Consider the following 22,610-nt stretch of genomic DNA (forward strand, 5'->3'; position numbering starts at 1 on the left):
CAGGGGATTCAGGTTACTCACAAGCATCAGCAAAAACACACACTTTGCTTTGTGAAGACTCAGAACTAGCAAATTTACTAAGTTGAGTTACCTACTTAATGAAAAATTGTTGACATAGCCAATAGGGTTGCACGATATTTGTGAGATGGCGATACTCCCTCTATTTTTTTTTAGGTCGACATTAGCTTCTGCAGTAGTGCTAATGTCTAGTTCACACAGCGAGATAATTATGCCTTCCTTTTTTTCCCCCCTCTTTTTAGTCCAGATTTCCCCCTTCTGACAATCTTGAGGATGACCAATTATTAAAATCTTAAGATCATTTTAAAATATATTCCTGCTGTGTGTGTAGTGCTAAGAGTGATCAGACGGACATTGGGGAGGAATGTTACTGCAAAATGTGCCTGCATCTAGTCACGCTTTAATTGGCTTCTCTGAAGCTATCGCTAACACTCACATACCACCTGATGAATTTACAGACTCTCCTAATGCACATAAAAGTTCTCGTAAACACTCCTACACAAACACCATCGCTCATAAATGCGTAAGTATGCGCATTAAACCTCGCGCTGTATCCCTGAGGCACACACATTCCTACTACTGTAACCTGAGTTACGGAGAAACACAAACCAAAGCAACACTGATAAACAGCAATATGTTCTGTCTAAAACACCTACACAACAGGATCCTTCTCTGTGATGACTGTAAAGCGCACACATGCGTACACACCCCGATTAACATCTGAGAGTAATCCAAGCGGAGCAGCTGATAACACAAAGCATCTTTTGGCTGCAGTGAAGCTTGGATCCCAACTGATTCGCTGCTCTCTTCCTCAGGTTGACCAGGCTGCACTTTATCATGTAATAATGAGGGACTTTCTCAAAGCAGAACCCATCTAATGCAGCAGAACTCATTCAGCATCATCAGGAGCAGCTTGACGCTGCAGCTGTCAGCATATAGAGCATCTCTCTCTCTCCATCTGGAAAACAATTTTATGTTCTCCTTGTTATTCAATGAGGTTTAAAAGAGAGCATGTCCAGAAATAGATATAACTTCTTGTTCTACTGTATTACATATATTGTCCTCTTTATTATAAACCAGTCTGACCACAGATAAGAACACACTGGCTCATCTTTCACTGACCAGTATGTCCCAAAACATCCCACACGTGCTTTCTGTCATAGCCCACATTCTTCAGGCAGATGCCAAACAGAGGAATCATTTTTTTAAAGTGCAGTACTGAGACATCACAGTGCTCTCTGCTGACACGCGTTATTTACCCACCTTCCCTTTTAGAGGAAAACCTCATCCTCTTCCTCACTCCTACAGACAATGTTTTAGGTGCCTCATTAGAGTGTTCTTGCTGAAAAGTTGTAAATAAAGTCTTGACCTGCCAGACTCTGCAAACGGTTACCCTATGATTCAGCGAAGGCAGACTGAACACAGCATTCACAAATGTGTTGGTACGCTACATCCCAATGTTCCCACTGACCCACGCAGCACTACTAGTCGTCTACAGACTGATTTGAGGAGCGAGATGTTCTAGGGTCAATCGTGCTTTACTCCGTGTCCTCCACTCAACCCATTATTTAAGATGGCACTAAGGAGTGAATGGATGCCTTTGTGAGTGTCTACAATTACTTGTTCTCAGGCATGATTGCATTACGGAGTAGTTTTAAGCTCTATCAGTTTATAAACGCTTGATGACATCAAGCAGAGAGGAACGCGCCGATGGAAAAGCTTTTAGAAGAGGTGGTGGAACTGGGAACCTGTTTCGCTTTGGAAGCTGCAGGCCTAACCAGCACCAGTACAGATATGGTTTTATTTTATTATAATTCCTTCAAAACCAAACCCCAGAGAATGTTTTGTCACCTTCTGTAGGCCGCTTTGCTCTAAGCTCCTGGTTTTTGATCTTGACACAAGACTTTGATTAATTGGGTTAATCATGATGAATTGATTATTGAAATAATTGTTGGCTAATTTAGTAATAGATTAACTGGATTACATAGACTAAAAAAGGCAAATTGATGAAATAATATATTCACAGGAGCAATTAAACCAAAACTGTACAAAAAATACATTTTGCATATAAGATTTTTTTAAAAAGTCTGTCTGAAAATAAATCCTAGTATCCAGAACTCAAGTGGCGTAGTTGTAGCTTCACCTGGTTCAAATTTATGTTAAAAAAAAACAAATCTTAAACATCTTTTGCTATCTAGTTATTAATTATTAATCCAAAAATACCAGCCATACATTCCAATTTATCCTAATTGTTAACTATTGCATTTAAGTTCAGTTTAAATTTCTTAAGTTTTTTGTCTAAGGAATCTCAAGTCTTTGACTTGTAGCATTTACTCCTCCTCGATGAGCATGTATTAACCGAACAATTGCTTTATTGTAGTGCTGACTTTACAGCAATCCCTCATTCCGAGCATGCATGTAGCGACAGTGGGGAGAAAAAACTCCCCAGAAAAATCTAACAAAACCAGAACCCGGTTCCGTGTGAACAACCGACTATCTTAATTATGGGTGTTTGAAAAGACAGAGTCATACACTCAGGAAAATAGCAAAAGCTCTGATGTAGGACTAATTTATATGTTTGTTGTTGTTGACAGAGTCAGAAAGGACAGAAACCGTTGGTAAAGTGTGAATGTTGAAGTTCTGACCTACCCTGAATCTATTCAACGGGATCCAAATAAAACACACACGACCTGTGAAGAACAGGAAATGTCAATCATCAAAACACAGAGTGGACGTGAACTGCTCTGATCTCTTTTCTCTGGAGCTCTCTCCACCATGTTGCACTTTGTGTGTACATCTTTATTTGATCCTTTCTTTCCAGTTAGAACTTTTAGCATGTAGTCGGAGAATAGGTGGTATTATCTGATTTACTGCATGTTTACGCAACAGTTGGGTTACACAAGTGTAGCGGCTCGCTGTTTTTAAACCTAATCCGGGCGGAGGAGGGAGAGTTTGACATTATCTGGATTTTTTTCAATTTAGTAAATTAATCTGTGGTAACTGACACACACACACAGGGGTTGTTTTCCAGTTGAAAAATTCAGATGATGGCCTGAGGTTTAATTTAAATTAAGGTTTAGGCTCCAAGCTTGCAGACAGAAAGCATTCCTGAATGAGTTTGATTCAGGTTCCCCATTCCAGAAATGTTCCCAGGAGTTTTCCTTCATTATCTGTGAAGTCCGGGTTGTGATAGCGCAGACAGTACTGCCTCTGTGGGCAGCAGAACGGGTGGTAAATAAAAGCGTAGTTTCAGCATGTTTCTCCCATCTTGTCTGTCCATCTGAGCAGCACAGACACACACTTCTGCTGGCGGAGGAATGTAGCTGAGCTCTGGCCGCTCCAACAAACGTGCTCTTGTGAAAGCACTTGGCAGAACTGCAGCCACAGCGCACTCCTACCGAAAGCCACTTTGTTTGGCAGCCATCACTATGGTGAAAAGGATATTTTCTGATATATTTTTTTATTCCCAAATATGTGAATGGAATGTTTTCAGAACCACTTCAAGAGTCGGTCACTGGATTTATAAGACTGGTGAAAAGCTAAAAATGTTTAGAAAAACACAATTTATTGGAGTGAATAATTTGCACAGATTGGTTTACTGTATTGCTTGCTTTGCATTGATCTGGAAAAGTATGGAAAACATGCTGTGTGGAAAGATATCCGTTCCCTAATCATTCTCAAAAACCTGTCTGTCATTCATTCATCAAAACAGTTTATCCATCTGTCCATATGTCCGACCACCGGTCTGTTTTTCATCCGTCCACCCTTCCGCTCATCTATCATTCCATTAATTCGTTGATAGATTAATACATTCATTTGCCTGTTTATCTGTGCGTTTATTTGTCCATCCACTTTTCCAGCTGTCTACCTTTCCATCCCTCCAGCCACCTTTCCATTTGTCCATCTGTTCATTCAGCTCTCCATTTGTTCATCCCTCTGTCCACCTTTCCATTTGGTCATCCCTCCATTCAGCTGTCTGCCTGTTCATTCCTCCGTCCACCTTTCCATTTCTTCACTCGTCCATTTACCTTTCCATCTTTTCATTTGTTCATCCACCTTTCCGTCTGTTCATCTGTCTGCCCGTCTATCTACAATTGATAGATTTCTATTGTATTTAAACAATAATTAATGAGGAATCTGGGAATAAAATCTTATAACAGTAAGAATTTTGTCAAAAATAGTGTGTAGAAAATAGATATTTTTCATCTTCACGATTCTGGGAATGAACACAACTTTGTTTTTTGGGACATTTTGATTTTGTGGAATGTTTAATAGACATTTCTGAATCAAATTTCTCCCTGGCTGTGCTTGATCAAAGCATCCTGGCAGAATCAGGTGAAAAACTAAAAACAGAAGAAGAGAAAGTGAAACGCAGAGCCTAAGGAAGTTGTTTTTACTAAACAATGTATCATGTGTTTCCACAGCCTTTCTTCAGACTATTAAACTTACGAAAGCTCGGCTTGAGTGACAATGTGATCCAGAGACTCCCTCCTGAGGTGGCCAACTTCATGCAGCTGGTGGAACTGGACATCTCCAGAAACGGTACATAAATACTGACTCGCCTTACAACCTCTGTGAAAACAAATGTAGAATCAAAAGATTGTCGTAGTTGCTTTATGAATTTCTAATCCTTTAAATCTGCGTAGAATGCAGAAATGAAACCAAAAGTCAACACCTACTCCTCCCTTTACATGCCAGGTGAAACATTTCAAACATGCCTGATTGTTCTTGTGATGTACACAGACACTGTGCCCTGTCTGTCCTTGCCTTTGATACTGAGTGGCAAGCAGGACATCTATTAAACCACACGCTGCTGTGAGAGCAGAGTGCCTTGGCCTGGAAGAGACTTTCCCATCTGTCTGCCTGCGTGCCTCTCAGCTCCAACTGCAGCTCAGCTCTGAGCGGGGCCGCTTCCCTCTGTAGGGATTTATTAAGATGCACCTGCAACATCCAGAGCTGAAAGATCACATTTCAAGACTTGGCAGGGAAGTCACTTAAAGATTTATTACAGCGCAACTGTTTAACTAGATCCAGGCACTCACCTGGCCTACAAACAGTCATTTCTACTTTTAGAAGCCAGAAATTCAAGTTTTGAAGGACTTTCGAGGAAGAGAATGTGTAATAACTCCTTAAATGAGAAGCCTGGTTAGCACAACCCTTGTTTGTCTTTTGCATATGTTTATTTTAATTGATGAAGTTCACTATGAATGGAAGATGGTTATTTAGCAGGGAACTTTTTCCATCTAAATTAAAGTAATTAGCGATGCTGAAGATATTTTTGCACATTACTTGAATGTACATGATCATAGTGACGCTTTCATTGCATCCAGGCAGGAGCATGCACAGATATTTTAAGGGGCAGGTGCTCAAAACACATGGACCCCACCGCTGTCTTTGTAGTGTGAGATTTATCGCAGCCACAGCTTCAGTCAGGCAAACTTACAAAAATGTGGGGCAGCAGTAATGCAGGCTTTAAGATCCAGAAAAGCTTCCTTGAGCCACCAAAAAAAAAAAAAAATAAATCAGGGCTACACATTTTTTTGTCAAGAGGAAAAAGAGCAGGTGCTCTAGCACCACCTAGTGTTGATCTGTGCACGTCCCTGCATCAAGGTACAATTAAAACTAAAGTGATAAATTATTACTTCGTCTGACCCATTTGCAGAAATCCCAGAGATCCCTGAGAGCATCAAGTTCTGCCGGGCTTTGGAGATCGCAGACTTCAGTGGAAACCCGCTCGCCAGGTAAACACTGCAACTTCCCTGCATTACTTTAAGTCGATATCAAATTAGGTTTAATACTAGTTGCACAATGGGCTTCGTATTTTAGATTGTTTGTGTTTGACTTGTATGTCCAAAAAAAGTATGTAAGGCTTAGTTTGTTTCACGAAAAGATTACATGAAACAAAGTTTGAGTAGATTATAGTTGATATCGCAACGCTGCTTGGATTTGTATCGGTTTCACAATAATCCACATAAGAAGCCAGTTCAATCCTCTCATTCATTTTGTGCAACTCTTCTGTGTTGCAATTTCCAAGTTTCACTTTTTTCACACTAGAGAAGAACTGTTGAACCTCTGAATGTCTAAGCAGAAACCCTTGGATAATTCATGCAGAGTACAAGAGCATTCTGAGAATCTCTTACCGTTTCCTCCTCCCGTCTTTCTGCCACAGATTGCCGGATGGCTTCACTCAGCTGCGAGCGCTGGCTCACCTTTCCCTCAACGATGTGACATTACAGACGTTACCCAGCGACATTGGAAAGTATGTATCACAGAAACATATTGCTATTTGTTTTTATACTAAAAATAGTCCAATAAAATGTTTTGGGGTAAATAATTTTTTTGTGTGTGTTTTGAATGTCACGGATTATCTAAAATAAATGGTTTGCTATTTTCAACTGCTGTTTACAGCGCCTTACAAAATTATTTATAACTTCCAACTATTCAGTTGAACAATTTCTATGGCTAAGAGCCTATCGAAATTGGCTCATAATTGTGAATTTTTAGGAAAAGATGCCAGTTTTTTTAAATTTTGTTGCACATTTGTGGTGTTCTCATCTTAGTAAAGACTTTCTGGAACCACCTTTCACTGCAGTTACAGTTGCAACTCTGCATCGGTCAGATTAAAGTTTGTTGGTTGTGATGTGACAAAATGTTAGAAAAATCAAGAAGTGTGACTATTATTGCAAGGCCTTTGGTAGAAAGATGTGAAGCTGCTCAATTGAAGCCACTCAGACGATTCACCCGCTGAGAGACGGTGCAGATGGACGAGCCCCTTGCCGTGCCAGGCAGCCCAGGCGATCAGATTTGCCATCTGACTAACCAACATTTCTTCCTCTTCCTCCCCCTCCCTTCTCTCCTCTCTCTCCCGTTTAAAAGTCTGGCCAACTTGGTGACACTCGAGCTCAGGGAGAACCGGTTGAAGTCTCTGCCTACGTAAGTGTCATTTTTAGGAATTCAAAAACATCCAAGTTGAATATTTTTACAAAAGACACACAGCAGCCGACGGTTGCATTCTGTAATGAACGGTATGTGGGGCAGGACTCTTTGTTCCTCTCGGTAGATATTCAGATGACATAACTTCTTCTGCTCTTCTGCGCAGGTCGCTCTCTTTCCTGGTGAAACTGGAACAGCTGGACCTTGGCAGCAATGAACTGGAAGTTTTGGTTTGTTAACATCTCCTTTGCTTCTCTAGATAATTTTCTCACTTAATTCCCGAGTGACCTTCATTCTTTTTTAAATAATTATGACCTAAAATGCATGTTTACCACAGAGGCGCTTTTAGTGCAGGAACTCCCACCTGTCTCGACAGGACAGGGTAAACATGACACAGGGCGGACACTGAGCAAACAGTGACTTCATGATGAAATCCTGTCCACATGTTCAATCATAGGCTAACATTTCACTGAGAAATACGTGTGTAATTTTGAGCTTTAAATTATCCATCCATTATGTTTTTTTCTTTTGTTGTGAGTTAATAACAAGACAAACTTTTTTTTTTTTCCTTTTTTTTTTTCTCCGAAGAGTTTTTGCGGCGCTAGTGGCTCGTATTTTTTCCACAGTAGGCAGACAGGAAGTCTGCCTACTGCATGTCTTCCCCTTGTCTTCCCCTTTTCTGGGGAAGACATGCGGTAAAGGTCGTCGGGACCGGGAGTCGAACCCGCGACGTCCGCGTCGAGGACTAAGGCCTAAAATTTTTACAAATAAGAATTTGATGCACAGGCTTCTTTTCACAATGGGAATTCTCTATAGTTTAGATTATACACACAGCCTCAAATACATTCATGTAATTAAATAAGACTGAGGATCATATATATTCTCTGAATTTATGCAGTCTTCTGACTGGGGCTGTAAAGGTTTTGTTTATACTCACGTTATCATATTTACTAAAAATCATGGATAATAGATTACAGAAAAGTACAATCCTACAAGAATTGAACCAACTATATGTTTGGCACCGGTTTATAGCAGATCTAGAGAACAGGAAGTCATGACTTATTAACGTCATGCTCAGATGCATTCTTGAGCTCAAGGTTTTGGTTTTCTGGGATCTCTGTTTTTAACAACCTTCAGATGAAAATGTATTGAGCAAAAGCCTGATTTCCTTGTCTTTGCACCAAAAATAGCAACCTTGTTTTCTGTTTTCAACATGTTTTCCTTGTTTCTCTTGTCCTTTATTCTGTTTTGTTTTAGCCGGACACACTCGGCGCTCTCCCCAACCTGAGGGAGCTGTGGTTGGACCGTAATCAGTTGTCTTCATTACCACCTGTAAATACAGTTTTTAAATGAAACTCATGACGTTCTCCTTGAAGAAAATGACCGTGCTGTGCTCTGATTACACAGTCGTACCTGTTCATTTATTTTCTGTGCGCAGGAACTGGGAAACCTTCGGCGGTTGGTGTGTCTGGACGTCTCTGAGAACCATCTGGATGAGCTTCCTTCGGAGCTGAACGGCCTGCTGGCTCTCACCGACTTGCTGCTCACACAGAACCTGCTGGAGGTCGTCCCAGACAGCATAGGTGAAGAAACTTCACCGGACTGGCTTCTGCAGGAAACCTCTGAAGCTTCCAAAATGTTTATTTTCCCCTGCAAAATGATGGTTGAAATAGAGAGTTGGTTTGACTCATGTTAAACAAAGATGATGCTGCCCTCTGCTGGAATAATGATTTCAGTGAAAAACTTGACCAGATCTGCACCAAGTCTCTGAATTGAATTATTTCTAAGCCATGTACACTTATATTTGGAATGTCATTAAACTGTTTTCCAGATAAATTTTGAAAAAGAAATAATGTGTGGGAACAGGGCCGGACTTAGAAGAATAAGGTGCTCTGGGCTGGTGCCAGTTTTGATGCCCTACCCCATTAAATAATAATACAAATATGCATTTTTCTCATCCAAATGACAGTACGCTAATAGGTTTAAAATGCCCCAGAGTTTTCAAATATTTGAGTTTTCTATACATTAATAAAAATGTAACAATATTAAAACAACACACTTTTTACAGGCCTATAAGTTTCATATAAGGTACAATGTAAAACATGCATTCTAAGTCCTTGGCACCCTGGGCAACTGCCCCAGTAAACCTTTTCTGAAGTCTCGGCCAGTTTGGGAAAACATGTGCATTTCCAGACTTTACCAGTTCCATTGTCTAAAATGCTGTTTCAGCCACGCTTCCAACCTTCCTGAACTTTACGTTTAAAAGTTAAAAAGATGGATCCCTGCAAATAAGAATAAAGTTTTGTCTCTGTTTCTGTGTTTAAATTTCTAAATGTTTTACTGTGTGTTTTCTTCCCAGGTTGTTTAAAGCAGCTGTCCATCCTGAAAGTGGACCAGAACCGACTAACTCAACTGACCGACTCTATAGGAGAATGTGAAAACCTCACAGAGCTTGTCCTGACGGAGAATCATTTACAGGTACCCCGACTTTACTCTGATAAAGTTAGACCGTATATGCACAGAATCCAAATTAACCAGATTTAAATCTCCTTTCATTTCACCTCACAGTCACTTCCTCGCTCGCTGGGCAAGCTGAAGAAGCTGACGAACCTGAATGTAGACCGGAACCGGCTCGGCAGCGTGCCCAAAGAACTCGGCGGCTGCGCCAGCCTCAACGTCCTCTCGCTGAGAGATAATCGCCTGAGCAAACTGCCCGCTGAGCTGGCAGACGCCACCGAGCTGCATGTGCTGGATGTGGTCGGAAATAGGTAGCAGCACCCGAACCATTTATATTTTGTTGGATTTATGGAAAAAAGAATCTAGTAGTGCCATGATGAGTCGTCAAATCTGGAAAAGTCTGAGTCATTTATTAAGAGAAATTCTGAATTTTGGGGGTGGAAAGAACTGGATTAGTTTGGAGGGGGAAAAAAATTGCATTTTTATATTCTCATTTTTATTTATCAAATTTTTTTTCAAATAGTTGTGTAGATTATACATTTCTGAGTTCTGGTGTGACAATATCTGTTTTTTTCTCTGTAATTTCTGACTTTTACTGAGGCACCATAGGCCTGTCACAATAACCAATTTTGCTGGATGACAAATAACCCCAGAAATTATTAAATTGTTCTTTTTGAGACCATTTTAACTAAGGGCAACCTCCCTTTAAAGAGCATGCAAATGGAAAATATTGCTCTCATTTAAATTTATCATGCCATCCATCCATTCATTCACAAATCTATACCTCCATAAATCTTTCTCTCTGTGATCCATTTACCTTTCCAAACAACCAATAGTCTGCCTAATCAATAATTAAACAGTTTTTTGTTGGGTTTTTTCTGCAGTTTTCAGCTCGACCTCTACTAATTACATTTTTTGTAAACTTGGTGTTTACACTTGATCCACAGATCTAAAGTTGGCTCTGACATTTCGGGTTTATTCATGTTTATTCACAGCATCAAATGATATAATTCCTTTCACATTCCTCAACTTTAGATTAGGTTCTTGTCTTCTTGGTTCTCATTCTGGAGGAAAATGTTCTGGTTGATCTTATTCCATCTCTACCATTGTCCAGATTACAAAACTTGCCTTTCGCCTTGACAAACCTCAACCTGAAGGCCATGTGGCTCACAGAGAATCAGTCGCAACCGATGCTCAAGTTCCAGACCGAAGACGACGAGCGGACAGGAGAGAAAGTGTTGACCTGCTATTTACTCCCCCAGCAGCCATCGCCAAGCCTCGGTGAGCCTTATATTCTTGTATTTCTGTGATAAAATGACTCAAATAACATTTTATGTTCCACTAATAAACTTTGATTATTCACTGTTGACCGTTAAGTTGAATTGAAGGCAGATTTGTAAGTGCGCTCGGTATCCCACAGAGAACCTGCTGCAGAACAGCGTGGACGACAGCTGGACGGACAGCAACCTGAACAGAGTGTCCGTCATTCAGTTCCAGGAGGAGACTAAAGCTGAGGAAGAGGAAGATGATGAAGCTGCAGCAGAGCGCAAGGTGAAAAAACGCTACGCCATCATCTTTGAGTTGAAATAATTCTTATTCCTACGTATCCATCATCAGCTCTGATAATTTTGGTTGGAAAAGAACCAATCAGAGATTTTTTGTCTTAACTCTGATGTTCTTTCGAAAGTCTACACTACCTATGCTAATTTTAGTATGTCCCAATTTCTCTTTAGAAACTATAATTATTAACGTTCAAAATATTTTTCCACATACAAGATTAGCTGAATATTTAACTGTCAGTATTTAGTAATCTACAGCTAAGGATAAAATCTCCAGTTTATTGGACAAAGTAATTTTAAAATCGTGTCCTAGAATTGTTTGACAAAGTATGCATAATCTTTTACCATTTATTGTGATAAATTCCTTAGCATAAAAATGATAAATTCCAGTCAGTGATGTTTAAAGCCCCCCAAAACTTCTCCACTGTTTGTTCAGAGTATCCATAAATTTGAAAATATTATTAGATGCAGTTACTTTAGTGATACAAGTCTTTATGTGGCTGTTGTTCAGAGGAAATGGGAAGTGTGTTCTTAACTTGTTCAGAGGAAATGGGAATGTTTGTCTAGAGCAGAATTTGCTTCTCTTTTCCTCAGGGCCTCCAGCGCAGAGCCACCCCTCATCCCAGTGAGCTGAAGGTGATGAAGAAGGGGATAGAGGACAGGAGGAATGAGCCTTACACAACCAGACCCGATGGAGAAGATGAGTCACTTGACCCACAGGTAATAAAAATACTTTAAGTAAAAAATGTTGTGCAGTAAAAATCCTATAAAACTTTGAGATTTCAGCTATTTTTTTTAGCAACAATTCATCAACGATTTCACTGTTTTTAGGTGAAACGACTGAGCGACGTTTCAAATCAGAGCCATGACTCCCAGGTGTCCAACAGCACTCTGTCGGCCACGTCCCACGAGGAGAGACACAACCTCTTGGCTCCCTCACAGAGAGGGGAGCTGGTGAACAATCAGTCCCCCCAGGAGGAGGAAGACCTGGACGAGATGGAGGTGGAGTACATTGAGGTAAAAAACATTTTCATTAAAATAAAACTACAATCTTGGTGAAAAGTTTGAAAACAAATTTTGTTTTTCATAAACCTTGTATCAGCGTTAGATCTTTGATGTTTCAATAAAAGTCACTGATTTTGTGGCGCTACTTTAGAAATATCTGCAAGGAATTTTGAGGAACATACTTTGCTAAAATAATGACTTTGTAAATGTCCCCCAAACTCCTCCAGATCAAAATCCTCTCATTGCTGTAGCTATCTCTTATGTGGGTGTGCCATTTTTTCCTTCCACTTAACTTTCCATGAACAAACTTGGAGACAGCACACTTTGAATGTCTTCTTTAGCTACAACATTTTGTGGTTTACGCTCCTTTTAGATTGGATCAGTGACTGTCTGAAGATCAACCGTCAAATAACAATACTTCTAATCTCTAATATTACATTCTGAGAAATGGAATGCTGAGTTTATATTTGCTGTAATCTATAAAAGTAAACCTAAACACTTATCAATGATAGAGATGCGATAGACTTGATGCCAAGTGAAACAATAAAATTTTAAGTTTGTGGAAAACACTCTTTACGAGCCTCTTTCTTTCTACAGCCAACCGTGCACTTTGCAGAAGAACCAATTATCCGGGGCGGAGATGAGGATGACGACGAAGACGACAGAGAGAACGGCGAGAGGAGCGACGAAGACGACGACAGGCCGGTGATCCCCCCGGAGAGGCAGCGGCTGATCAGAAAGGACACGCCGCATTACAAGAAGCACTTCAAAATTAACAAGCTGCCCAAACCCGAGGCTGTGGCCGCGTTGCTGCAGGGCTTCAATCCCGAAGGGCTCAACTCCCCGACACGGGCTGCAGAGGACGAGCCAGACGAAGAGGAGGAAGAGGAGGATCAGATTGTAGGCACCCCTCAGCTCCATCACAGAATAGAAGAGCTGGACGACATCCGGCATCAGGGCAACTCCAGCCAAGTAAAGGTAAAACCGATTCAGGCTCTGGTAGGATTCAGCACATTTAGTCAGCCACTAAGTCACTCTGTTCAGACCTGAACTGCACCGCACACACATTAGAGATTAAAAATAACCTCAACTGAGAAATAAGCTGCATATTAACTTTAATTCTGTGAATAAAATCAGCTTTTCCTGCAAAGCACTGACTCAGATAAAGACTAAACTTCTCACCATTACAAACCATCTGCTGATTTCCACACGCTGCTTTTGTAACATTTTACCCCAGTGCTTAAAAATTATGCTAGAGAAGTCTGATCAGTTTCTTCTTATTGTTATTAAACTTTGTAGCATTTGGGGAGACTTGATGACTTGTATTGATTTATGATGAAATCCTGTTTAGCACGACGATCATCTCACCAAATCTGTTCTGTGTGTCTTTAATGAGTGTGGTTCTGTTTGTGTGGCTGAACTCAGACCAGCCAGAACATCTACTGGCAGAGCTGGAATGTGAGATCCAATGAGCCTGGTTTCCTAATTATCTTAGACATCATATATTTTAAATTATGGGACAGATTGGTGCCGATTTCCTAATCAGAAAAATAATTTAGTAAATTACCTAGAGGTAAACTAGCTGCGTTTCCATTGATCATATACTGTATGTACGTTCACAAATTGGAAGTGCGAAAAAAAATTAGCTCAATGGAAGCATGCCAATTAAAAAAAAGTAAAGTTTTTCTATTAAAAAACTTGAGCATGGTTTTTAGGTTGTATCAAAATTAGTGCATTTTGCAAAACTTCAATAAAAACACTTTTTTTCACATCACACGAGTCACATGATCAACAACCAGATGTTACTTCTGGCGGAAAAGACAAAGAGGAACATTTAGTCAACAAACTTATTCACGGATGATATTTTTTTGCATTTCTTATTTAATGGAAATGCTGTAATTGCAAAAAATTTTCCGACATTAACTGAATATTGATCAAGTTTTGCGTTCAAGCTTTAACTTTCTGGTTTACGTCTTTAAATGTTGCTTCTAACATCACATTATGTTCTCCCCTCATGATGATATCTATTTTATGAAGTGTACCAATTCTTCCTGCAACAAAACAGCCCCACAGCATGATGGTGCCACCTCTATATTTCATGGTTAGGATGGTACAAGTATCCCCATTTTTCCTCCAAACTTAACTCTGGTTGTTATGGCCAGACAGTTCAGCTTTAGTTCCATATCTCCAAAAATTAAGATCTTTGTCCCTGTGTGTATTTGCGAACTACAATCTGGCTTTTCATGTTTCTTTTGAAGTAAAGGTTTCTTCCTCGCTCAGTGACCTTTAAACCCATGTCTGTACAGAACACGTTTCACTATGGATAAAAAAACTGTCTGTTTTCACAAGACTTCCTAATATTTCAGCAGATTTCTTTTAACTTTCTCATCAACTCAAACAGCAAAGCAAAGTGTGGCCTTAAATTACATCCACAAATGTTCCGCCGATAAACTCAAAAGTCTCTGACATCATCATCTGGGCTTTCCCTTATTGTTTAAAGAAATGGTAATAATTTCTGAGTTTGGAGACGTTTAGAAATATCTGACATTATTCCTCTCATGCTTGTGGCATTTAGCAAATAGAAACAATTTTGGTAATTCTAACTGACCTAAAACGAGAGAAGTTTGGTCTGATTTAACTTCAGACAAGGAGAGAAAAAACATGTATATTTAATGTATGTAAACTTCTGGTTTCAGTGTAACTATACAGTCAGTGTCTATTACATCCACTTTCCTGGTTTTAACTTTCAGTAGTTCATCATGTGTTTGACAGCCAGATCTAAAAATGAAATAGTGGCAACTAATGCAGCAAATTCAGTTTTTAGCACTTCATAAATTAAAGATCAAATATAAGTTGTCCCTCTTTTAAATCCAGACCTTGTAGATAAGATGAAGCTTTCTGGCAATTCTTTGTTAGTTAGTAGGTTCTTCTTCTGGTTCAGGAGCTTTTGCTTTCTTGTTTTGCTCTCGCTGCACACTGGTTGTTTGTGTTTTGTTTTGCACTCTGGCTCAGCTCCTTGGTCTTGTCTTTCCACCTCTGCCTGTATTTGCTTTTGGTGGCTGGGGAGCGAATGAGGGATCACTTCTGCTTAAAGGCAGGCAGACAGTGATGTGAAGTTAATGGGAGAGCGTGTACCGTGTGGGTGTAGGAATGAGTGGATATTTTAATTTTGGCCTGACTAATCCGCATGCTTCTCGCTGGTTCCTGTCCTAACAGGGGGTGTCATTTGATCAAGTCAATAATCTGCTGATTGAACCTGCTCGAATTGAGGAGGAAGAGGTCTGTACCTACTCTTTCCCACCCAGTGTGCCTATCTGTGCATCACCCACCCACCCAGGCTAACACAGGTTTAGGAAGTGGAGAAAACAGTCACACAAATCAAATTAATCTGAGCTAATCACAAAGAAAACTAACAGATCCGTTACTGGAGTGTCTGTGTGGCAGAACCCGAAATTAGGACTGGAACATTACTGTTAAATATTGATGGATAAGATGAAAAGCATCCACTTTGACACCAGTTAAGAAAACATTATAATTATTAATGTAATAATAATTATTATTAATGCAACAAGTAAATGATTTTTTTCTATCAACTCTTCTGGTGATTGGACAAAAAAAAAAATCACATTCTGCAAATTTCTCATTTAACCACTTAAGCTTATGTTAGGCAATATGAAAAATTCATTTAAAAAATCCTGAAAAGCAATCACATAATGTTCTTTTAATGTACGATTGATTGTTTGTAGTGAAGAATGAATCTCCAGTTAAAAAATACTTTGAACATTAACATATGAAAAGTTCAGCCCTTTCTGCTTGGATTAACCAATTAATAACCACATAGCAAAATGTCCTTAATAGGAGATTTTTATTTTATTTGATTTTTTATAGAAATTGAACTTGGTGAAGCTAAAACTATGCCAATCTATGTAAATAAACTGTTTGACTGTATATTTACAGTCGAACAGTTTTTTTTTCTTTTTATCTTAAATGCTAAAATTTTTATTTTTTTGTACAATTTTAACTGAGTGTGCTGTTTTGTTTTTCATCAAATTAACTTTTTTTAGACTCTACATTTTAAGGTAACGATGAATCAATTGCTGAATTAAGTAACTATTTCAATAATTAATCATGATTAATCCAACTATTTCAGCCCTAATCATTTGTGCTTAATAGCGTAACATCAGTTATGAACTCTTTATCCTGCCTCATAAAGCAGGTTGTTAACACAAAGTTATCAAGACTATTTTGTGATGGTATATAATTCTATTTTAAACATGTATCTCTCACCATTCATTTTCCTGAAAAGTTTTGGCAGAGATTTACAGCCAAACTGTAAATCCAGAGAACTAAATGTTGGGCAGGTCTGGGCTGTGCTGTTAAATGTTTCTTTTCATACTAAATGTTGTTCTGCCATCTAAGATGCTGCCATTGCTTCCATTTCTTTCTTTTATGGTGCAAATCTGTCAAACATCAGGTTCTGGCCCACTGCTCTCCTCTCACTCTGCTGCTTTGCTCCATGTTTTTCCATTTATGTAAATTATTTGTAGCAGAATGTTTTTTTTTTTTTTTTTTTTAATAGAAAAACATCTTCAGGTTAACCTGAAGAATTGCTTTGCATGGATGAATCCCTTAAGTATGAATCTTTTAAGTGTAGCTCTATAAACGTTTGAATATCAAATTGGATGTTGTATTAGATGTGAGAAAGAGCATGTTTGCTCCACTGTCTTCTTTTCTATAGTATTCATCTACTCTCCTTGTCTGACTAAAACTAAAATATTAAGCTGCTTGTGTAAAGATTGCAGAAGAACACTTAGTGCATCTTAAGATAACCTAAAAACATAAAGCACATTTTGTGAAACACAAAGTCCTGTCATGTATATGATGAATGCATGTTCTTTGTGATGTGTCCTGATTGCATATAAATAGCTGTATTGCGATGAAGGCTGTAAAACTTACATAACGCAACCCATTACGCATTAAGTTACTTTTTGTTGTGGCGAGCTACTTTGCAAGCTACTTTGTTTATTCTCCATTTTTACTGACCATCTTGGACTGAAAGTTCATTGTTCTCCACACAGTATGGGAATTCTCCCAATAGTCATAGTAATATTGGCCAAATCAGACAGATAAGTTAAATTCCTCTGCCCATTTGGCTTATCAAAGTGAGCGAATCTTCATCAGCTTAGACAGAGCACCTGCATAGTTAGATCATTTTTAAGTAGGATGGTTTTATATATTTTTTTTTACATATTCATAAAAATCTTTTACTGCCTGGCTAGCTTAGCTAGAGGTTGTCCCATGTGCTACAGTGTCAGATGTGAAGGTGTTGGTGAACCAGTACTTGCTATAAGTATCTTCGTACACAATGGAAAGGCAAGTCAGATATTCTATAGCAGTGTTTTGCACATTCTTAAAAAAATTTAATTCACCAAAAAAATGTAAGTTGGCCTTAAATATGCTAATCATGGGTCTTAAATTTTGTTGTGGCAGGACTGTTCAGTCTTGTATCTAGGGTTTTTCTTGCAGGACTTTTCTGTCAGGTAGAAGTTTGAGTCAAGCACAGATACCTTTGTTGCATTCTGTGACGCGAGGCGGTTGGTAACCAGTTGCTAATCTACCCTTTCTAGCTAGCAAGCTTTTTTTTTGCATCTATCATGGATAATTCCCCAGTTAGCTGGACAATGTTTCTTTTTTCCACTGGCTCAGTATGAGCTAATACGACCCCCCAGTTGTCCTCCATATTTCAGGCTTAAATAAGTCTTAAATTTGAGTTGCTGAAAACTTCAGGTACCCTGCAGATTGTGATGAGGGTTTTACTAAAACACTTGTTCATTCTTCAGTTCTTCTTCATTTCTCTGGAAAAACAAACCATATTTCACTGAGGTTAAACAGTTAAAAAAAAAAATCAAAAGCAGTTTCCACATGCAGGACTCTTCACTCTTCTTGATGTTACTTGGTGTTTCCTTTTTGACTTTGTTTCAATTCATTTTGCATTTCTGCATGACCTACATAGAGAACACACACCCTGTGTGTCGTCTCCCTTTTCTAACTTTGACCACTGAGCACACGTCTGCATCCAACACACATTATTTTATTAAAGGAAAGCCTCAAAGTTCAAAAGATGTTTAAATAAAATAATCTACCTTTGCATTATAACTAGCATAAGTCTTCTGGCAAACTTGAGTTCATTTTTTATGGAATCTTTAAGGAGAGCTACATGCATGACGACACTACCCAGTTTACCTGCTGGTAAACTGGCCGAGGGAATTCAGTGTCTAAACTGGAATAAAATTTTTCTAGAAATTCTTTATCATTTTTACCTGTACGAAAAGAACTTCTTTTTTTCTTTGAGATTCATTCCCGCTGTTTCTAACTTCTTTTTGAACAACTTGCAGCACTCGCTGATTATTGTTCGACAGTCTGGTGGGCTTGGTATCAGCATTGCTGGGGGAAAAGGATCTACGCCTTACAAGGGAGACGACGAGGTGAAAAACCCGCAAGATTGGGATAGCAGAGGTAAAATGCAAGCTGTAGATATTAAATATTCTCTTCGATTGTTTTTTTTCTTAAGGGCATCTTCATCTCCAGAGTATCAGAGGAAGGTCCTGCAGCAAGAGCAGGAGTGAAAGTGGGAGATAAGCTTCTAGAGGTAAAAATTAGTTTGGCATAAATAGATTAAAAATGTTTTTGTTCAGGCGTTTCAAAAGTTTTACCCGTTTCTCAGGTGAACGGAGTAGACCTCCATGAAGCGGAGCATCACACTGCAGTCGAGGCTCTCCGCAGCTCCGGGGCAACGGTTTCCATGACGATACTGCGCGAGCGCATGGTGGAGCCCGAGAACGCCATCACCACCACGCCGCTGAGGCCCGAGGACGACTACTTCCCACGGGAGAGGCGGAGTAGCGGCCTCGCCTTCAATCTGGAGAGCAGTCCTAGCGGACCCCGGCAGAGGTTCTCCACCTGCCTGATCCGGAACGACAAAGGCCTTGGGTTCAGCATCGCCGGGGGAAAAGGCTCCACACCTTACCGCACAGGAGACACTGTAAGAAGCACCTTAACACAGCAGGGCTGGAACAATTAATCAGATTAATTGATTATTGAAAGACTTGTCAACCAATTTAGTAATCGATTAATTGTTAATTGGTGCATATGAACTCTAAAATGTGTCATTTTCTGTAAAACAAGAGCAATAATTAAGCTAAAACTATACTAAAAACAAATTTATTTTTATTTTAGTTGAAAAAAACTTTTTCTGTAAATATCCTCAAGTGACATAGTTTCAGGTTCACCTGGTTCAAATTATATAAAATTCTCCCACTTAGTGCCATTTGCTGTCCAAATATTAATTGGTTAATTGAAAAAAAATAATTGACAGATCAGTCCTACAATCTATTGATGTTAATTCAACCAGAAAGGACTTATTTAAATATTTATTTAGCTGCTATATTGTTGCATTTTAGGCAATACAATGTTTTCTTATTTAGAAAAAGAAAATAAAAAACATTTTTATTTGCATTTTGTACATATTTTTATTGTTGCGTAAAATAAGTTTAAGGAAAAATCAGCAAAATGTTCCGTTTTTAATCTGATTAATTGATATTAAAACAATAGTTAGCTACCATCCTAAAATTCACTGTGAACACTGAAGACTTATTGTTTATTAAGACCATACATGACAAATAAAGTGGAAAATTTACACAGTTTGGTTGGAAAACCTCAGTTGGTTTACTTCCAGGTCAGAAACTATACTAAGGTCGTAAAAAGCTGCACCACCAGTCGTTCCATAACTAAAGAGCGAGAATCGTTTGGGAAGTTGGGAAGCCGCTTTAACAGGAACTGTCACAGTGAGCGATATCCATCTTCTCTGTGCCTATTCCCGCCACAGCGTCTACAGTCATCACCGCGGTTACAGAGATATGAATAGCCAGCCCTGAAACTCGAGCGGTTCACTGTAATTAGACGTGGTGAGGTCTAGACTTGGACCAGCGCCGCTCTGCAGCTCAGGAAGCACAGAGAGTAAAAAGGAAAGGGCTCATAAACGTGTGATTTTAGGCAGGTTGGACTGTAAGTGTTGGCTGTTTTTCAAAGTTTTGTTTCTTAATGAGTACTGTGGCATGTTTTATGGCTGGTTGATTGCTCGTTGTGGTGCAGCAGTGTTTGCTTCTGCAGGTGCTTTGGGTAGTAGCTCAAAATGATGATGTCTGAAGACATGATGAAGGAATGTTTTACTTTTATTAGAGTGAAAAATATTAGGGTTTTTGTCTAGTCGTGATTGGATTTTATAAAAACTATTTCAGTTCCAGATTTTTGTCTGGAATTGATTCAGGGTTGAATATTGTTTCACATATTCCTATTTCTATCAACCAGACAGTAAGGTAACAGAGTTATCTCAACATTTTAGCCATTTGCACCAAACATTTTACTTCCAAAGTTCTCTAATTTTATCATTAAAGCTCAGGAACTCACAGAACATGACTAGTATATTGTTTCAAAACGGTTCAAAAAGGTAATGGTAATTTTATTTGTATAGCACATTTCCAGCAACAAGGCAATACAAAGTGCTTTACAGGAATTAAAACAAAAGAAACCCAAACAAAATAACAAACCAAAGGAAAGAGAAAAAGAAGAAAAAGAATCTAATGTTGATCTAAAGTATGTAAACTAGGTGCCCTGTTCAGGGTTGCTAGATAATTGTACCCTGGTGTAATTCCATGTGTGTTGGAAGAACAGGAGCCTAAAAAGTAGTCTAATAATGTTGATCCAAAGTATAAAAATATCTCCTAGTTTATCTTATCTAAGGCTCCTGAAACAAATTTGAGCAGAAGTGACAAAAAGAGAAGATTTTAAAATTTGTCGCCGTCTTTCCGATTTTCAGGGAATCTACATTTCTAGGATTGCTGAGGGCGGAGCGGCACACAGAGACAGCACGCTGCATGTCGGCGACAGGGTGATCTCTGTGAGTAACGTCACTTTACTATAAAACATGTTGTTTATTTTGTACCACAAAAATCTATGTTTACTGCAAAACCTTAAACTGCATAAACTAATCTTGGCACCTTTCCTTTACAAAAATATTAAACTAAGATTTATATATAATAGCAGGGGGGATGACACACTGTGTAACTCCATTCTGCTATTCTAAAGCATAGACAAAATGTTACTCTGGTGATTGGTCAGGATAGTGAGTGTGTTTCCAAGAGAAAGTAGATCCTTGCCTTTACTCTGAGATTCCCAACATTTCATATGGTGCATGTTCTCTCATGGAGGTGGAAAGCTTAAATGGATAAAAACAGAGAATCTTTACAGAAATACATTCACAGCCATCATGTTGTTTGCTGAAAACCTCATTTATGGTGTAGCATTCATGCCAAAAACCCTTATTTATTAACTGAGAGCGCTTGGCTCTGATTGCAGGTATTTCCATTTATTTACTAGCTGTAGGTGGACGAATTGATCAATATTGGTATTAATATTATTGTGGTAATAGTTTAGTGTAGTTTCTCAGCTTTACTTCACAAAAGATTGTGTTCTGATTTGCTCAAAACACAATTTATAATTATTTCACATGCTATAAAAGTATTTTGTAGACACCTAAATTGTAATAATATAGCAAACTTGGATAAAAAATATTAGTATTGGCAACACTGGCCTTGTATTGATTATATACCAAAAAATGCAGTATTGCACACCTCTGTTGCAAACGGTAAAATTCCCTCTGTACTCTCTCGCCTGAAAATTGCGTTCCCTCTTGGTTTTTAGTGAACATGTTTGTCAGTTCGGCTTCTAACATTTTGAAGCAAAAGTTACACATTTATTAAATTCTTGTTTCCATCTATGCTCAGTTTTGAGGTTTTCTCATAAAACCATTTTCAGGACTGAGTTCGGGTCGTTCACATTAAAGTCCAAATCTTTTGGCCACAGTTGGTAATCTGAATATTTTATAACAATTATAAAAGCCCAAAGTTTCAGAGCAGCTTCTTGGGAAGAGGTGACTACAGAAACCATCACATCGATGGTTTACACAGCTCAGGTTGTTCTGCATGACTTTTCTTTGAACATTTGTCTCCTATAATCAGTTGACATTGTTGTTTCTGCTGTCAATGAATGCAATGCTGCTCTTTTCAGAGGTTTTTCTTTCAAGTCCTGCTGCCTTGGATGTGTTTTGCTTTCTCTCTGGAGGTTTTTCCCCACTTCCTCCCCTGTTTTTGTCTCTCATCTGTAATCACACTCCACCCCTTTGCATGCTCACTAACTCTGAGCAAGCCTCCTTGCCTGCTTGGTGGTGGGTGTGGTGTCAGGCGGTGTTGCTCTGCTGCTGAGGTAGACGGGTGTCACGTCACTGCAGCAGCAGAGCTTTTCAGCCCTGCCGTAAAAGCTGTTACTGTCGGGTCAGTGCTGACCTCTGCTGGTCAGGATGGAGCAGTGTGCGGTTTGTAACACCAGGCTGTAAAACATATGCAGTACCTTTAAAGATGATTCACTCTCTTGGATGGTTTATTTTCTTTATTGCTTTTACAAATCAATCATGAGAAATATTACGTGACTTTTTTGACAATAAACAAACAAGAAAAACTCTTAATGTTGAAGTAAAAACTGGTTTCTGCAAAATAACTTGCTTATTTATTTCAAACACATTTA

General features: G+C 39.0%; 1 protein-coding gene across 26 annotated transcripts in view; it reads left to right on the top strand.

Annotated features, from left to right (window-relative positions):
• scrib (scribble planar cell polarity protein) overlaps nt 1-22,610 on the top strand; it is a 79,133-nt gene that overhangs the window by 25,052 nt on the left and 31,471 nt on the right. For 25 of the 26 annotated variants that reach the window (XM_028004705.1, XM_028004709.1, XM_028004714.1 and 22 more), the window contains exons 2-20: nt 4,443-4,560; nt 5,681-5,759; nt 6,188-6,277; nt 6,895-6,951; nt 7,118-7,181; nt 8,209-8,283; nt 8,390-8,534; nt 9,311-9,429; nt 9,520-9,719; nt 10,523-10,689; nt 10,829-10,959; nt 11,562-11,687; nt 11,799-11,984; nt 12,570-12,950; nt 15,189-15,251; nt 18,368-18,457; nt 18,544-18,621; nt 18,697-19,014; nt 20,848-20,928. In XM_028004705.1, the coding sequence (XP_027860506.1) occupies nt 4,443-4,560; nt 5,681-5,759; nt 6,188-6,277; nt 6,895-6,951; nt 7,118-7,181; nt 8,209-8,283; nt 8,390-8,534; nt 9,311-9,429; nt 9,520-9,719; nt 10,523-10,689; nt 10,829-10,959; nt 11,562-11,687; nt 11,799-11,984; nt 12,570-12,950; nt 15,189-15,251; nt 18,368-18,457; nt 18,544-18,621; nt 18,697-19,014; nt 20,848-20,928 (2,568 nt within the window). The remainder of the gene's footprint in view (nt 1-4,442; nt 4,561-5,680; nt 5,760-6,187; nt 6,278-6,894; nt 6,952-7,117; nt 7,182-8,208; nt 8,284-8,389; nt 8,535-9,310; nt 9,430-9,519; nt 9,720-10,522; nt 10,690-10,828; nt 10,960-11,561; nt 11,688-11,798; nt 11,985-12,569; nt 12,951-15,188; nt 15,252-18,367; nt 18,458-18,543; nt 18,622-18,696; nt 19,015-20,847; nt 20,929-22,610) is intronic. The other variant, XM_028004708.1, reaches the window with a different exon arrangement.

Source organism: Xiphophorus couchianus, chromosome 21, assembly GCF_001444195.1.
Source record: "Xiphophorus couchianus chromosome 21, X_couchianus-1.0, whole genome shotgun sequence".
Classification (NCBI taxonomy): domain Eukaryota; kingdom Metazoa; phylum Chordata; class Actinopteri; order Cyprinodontiformes; family Poeciliidae; genus Xiphophorus; species Xiphophorus couchianus.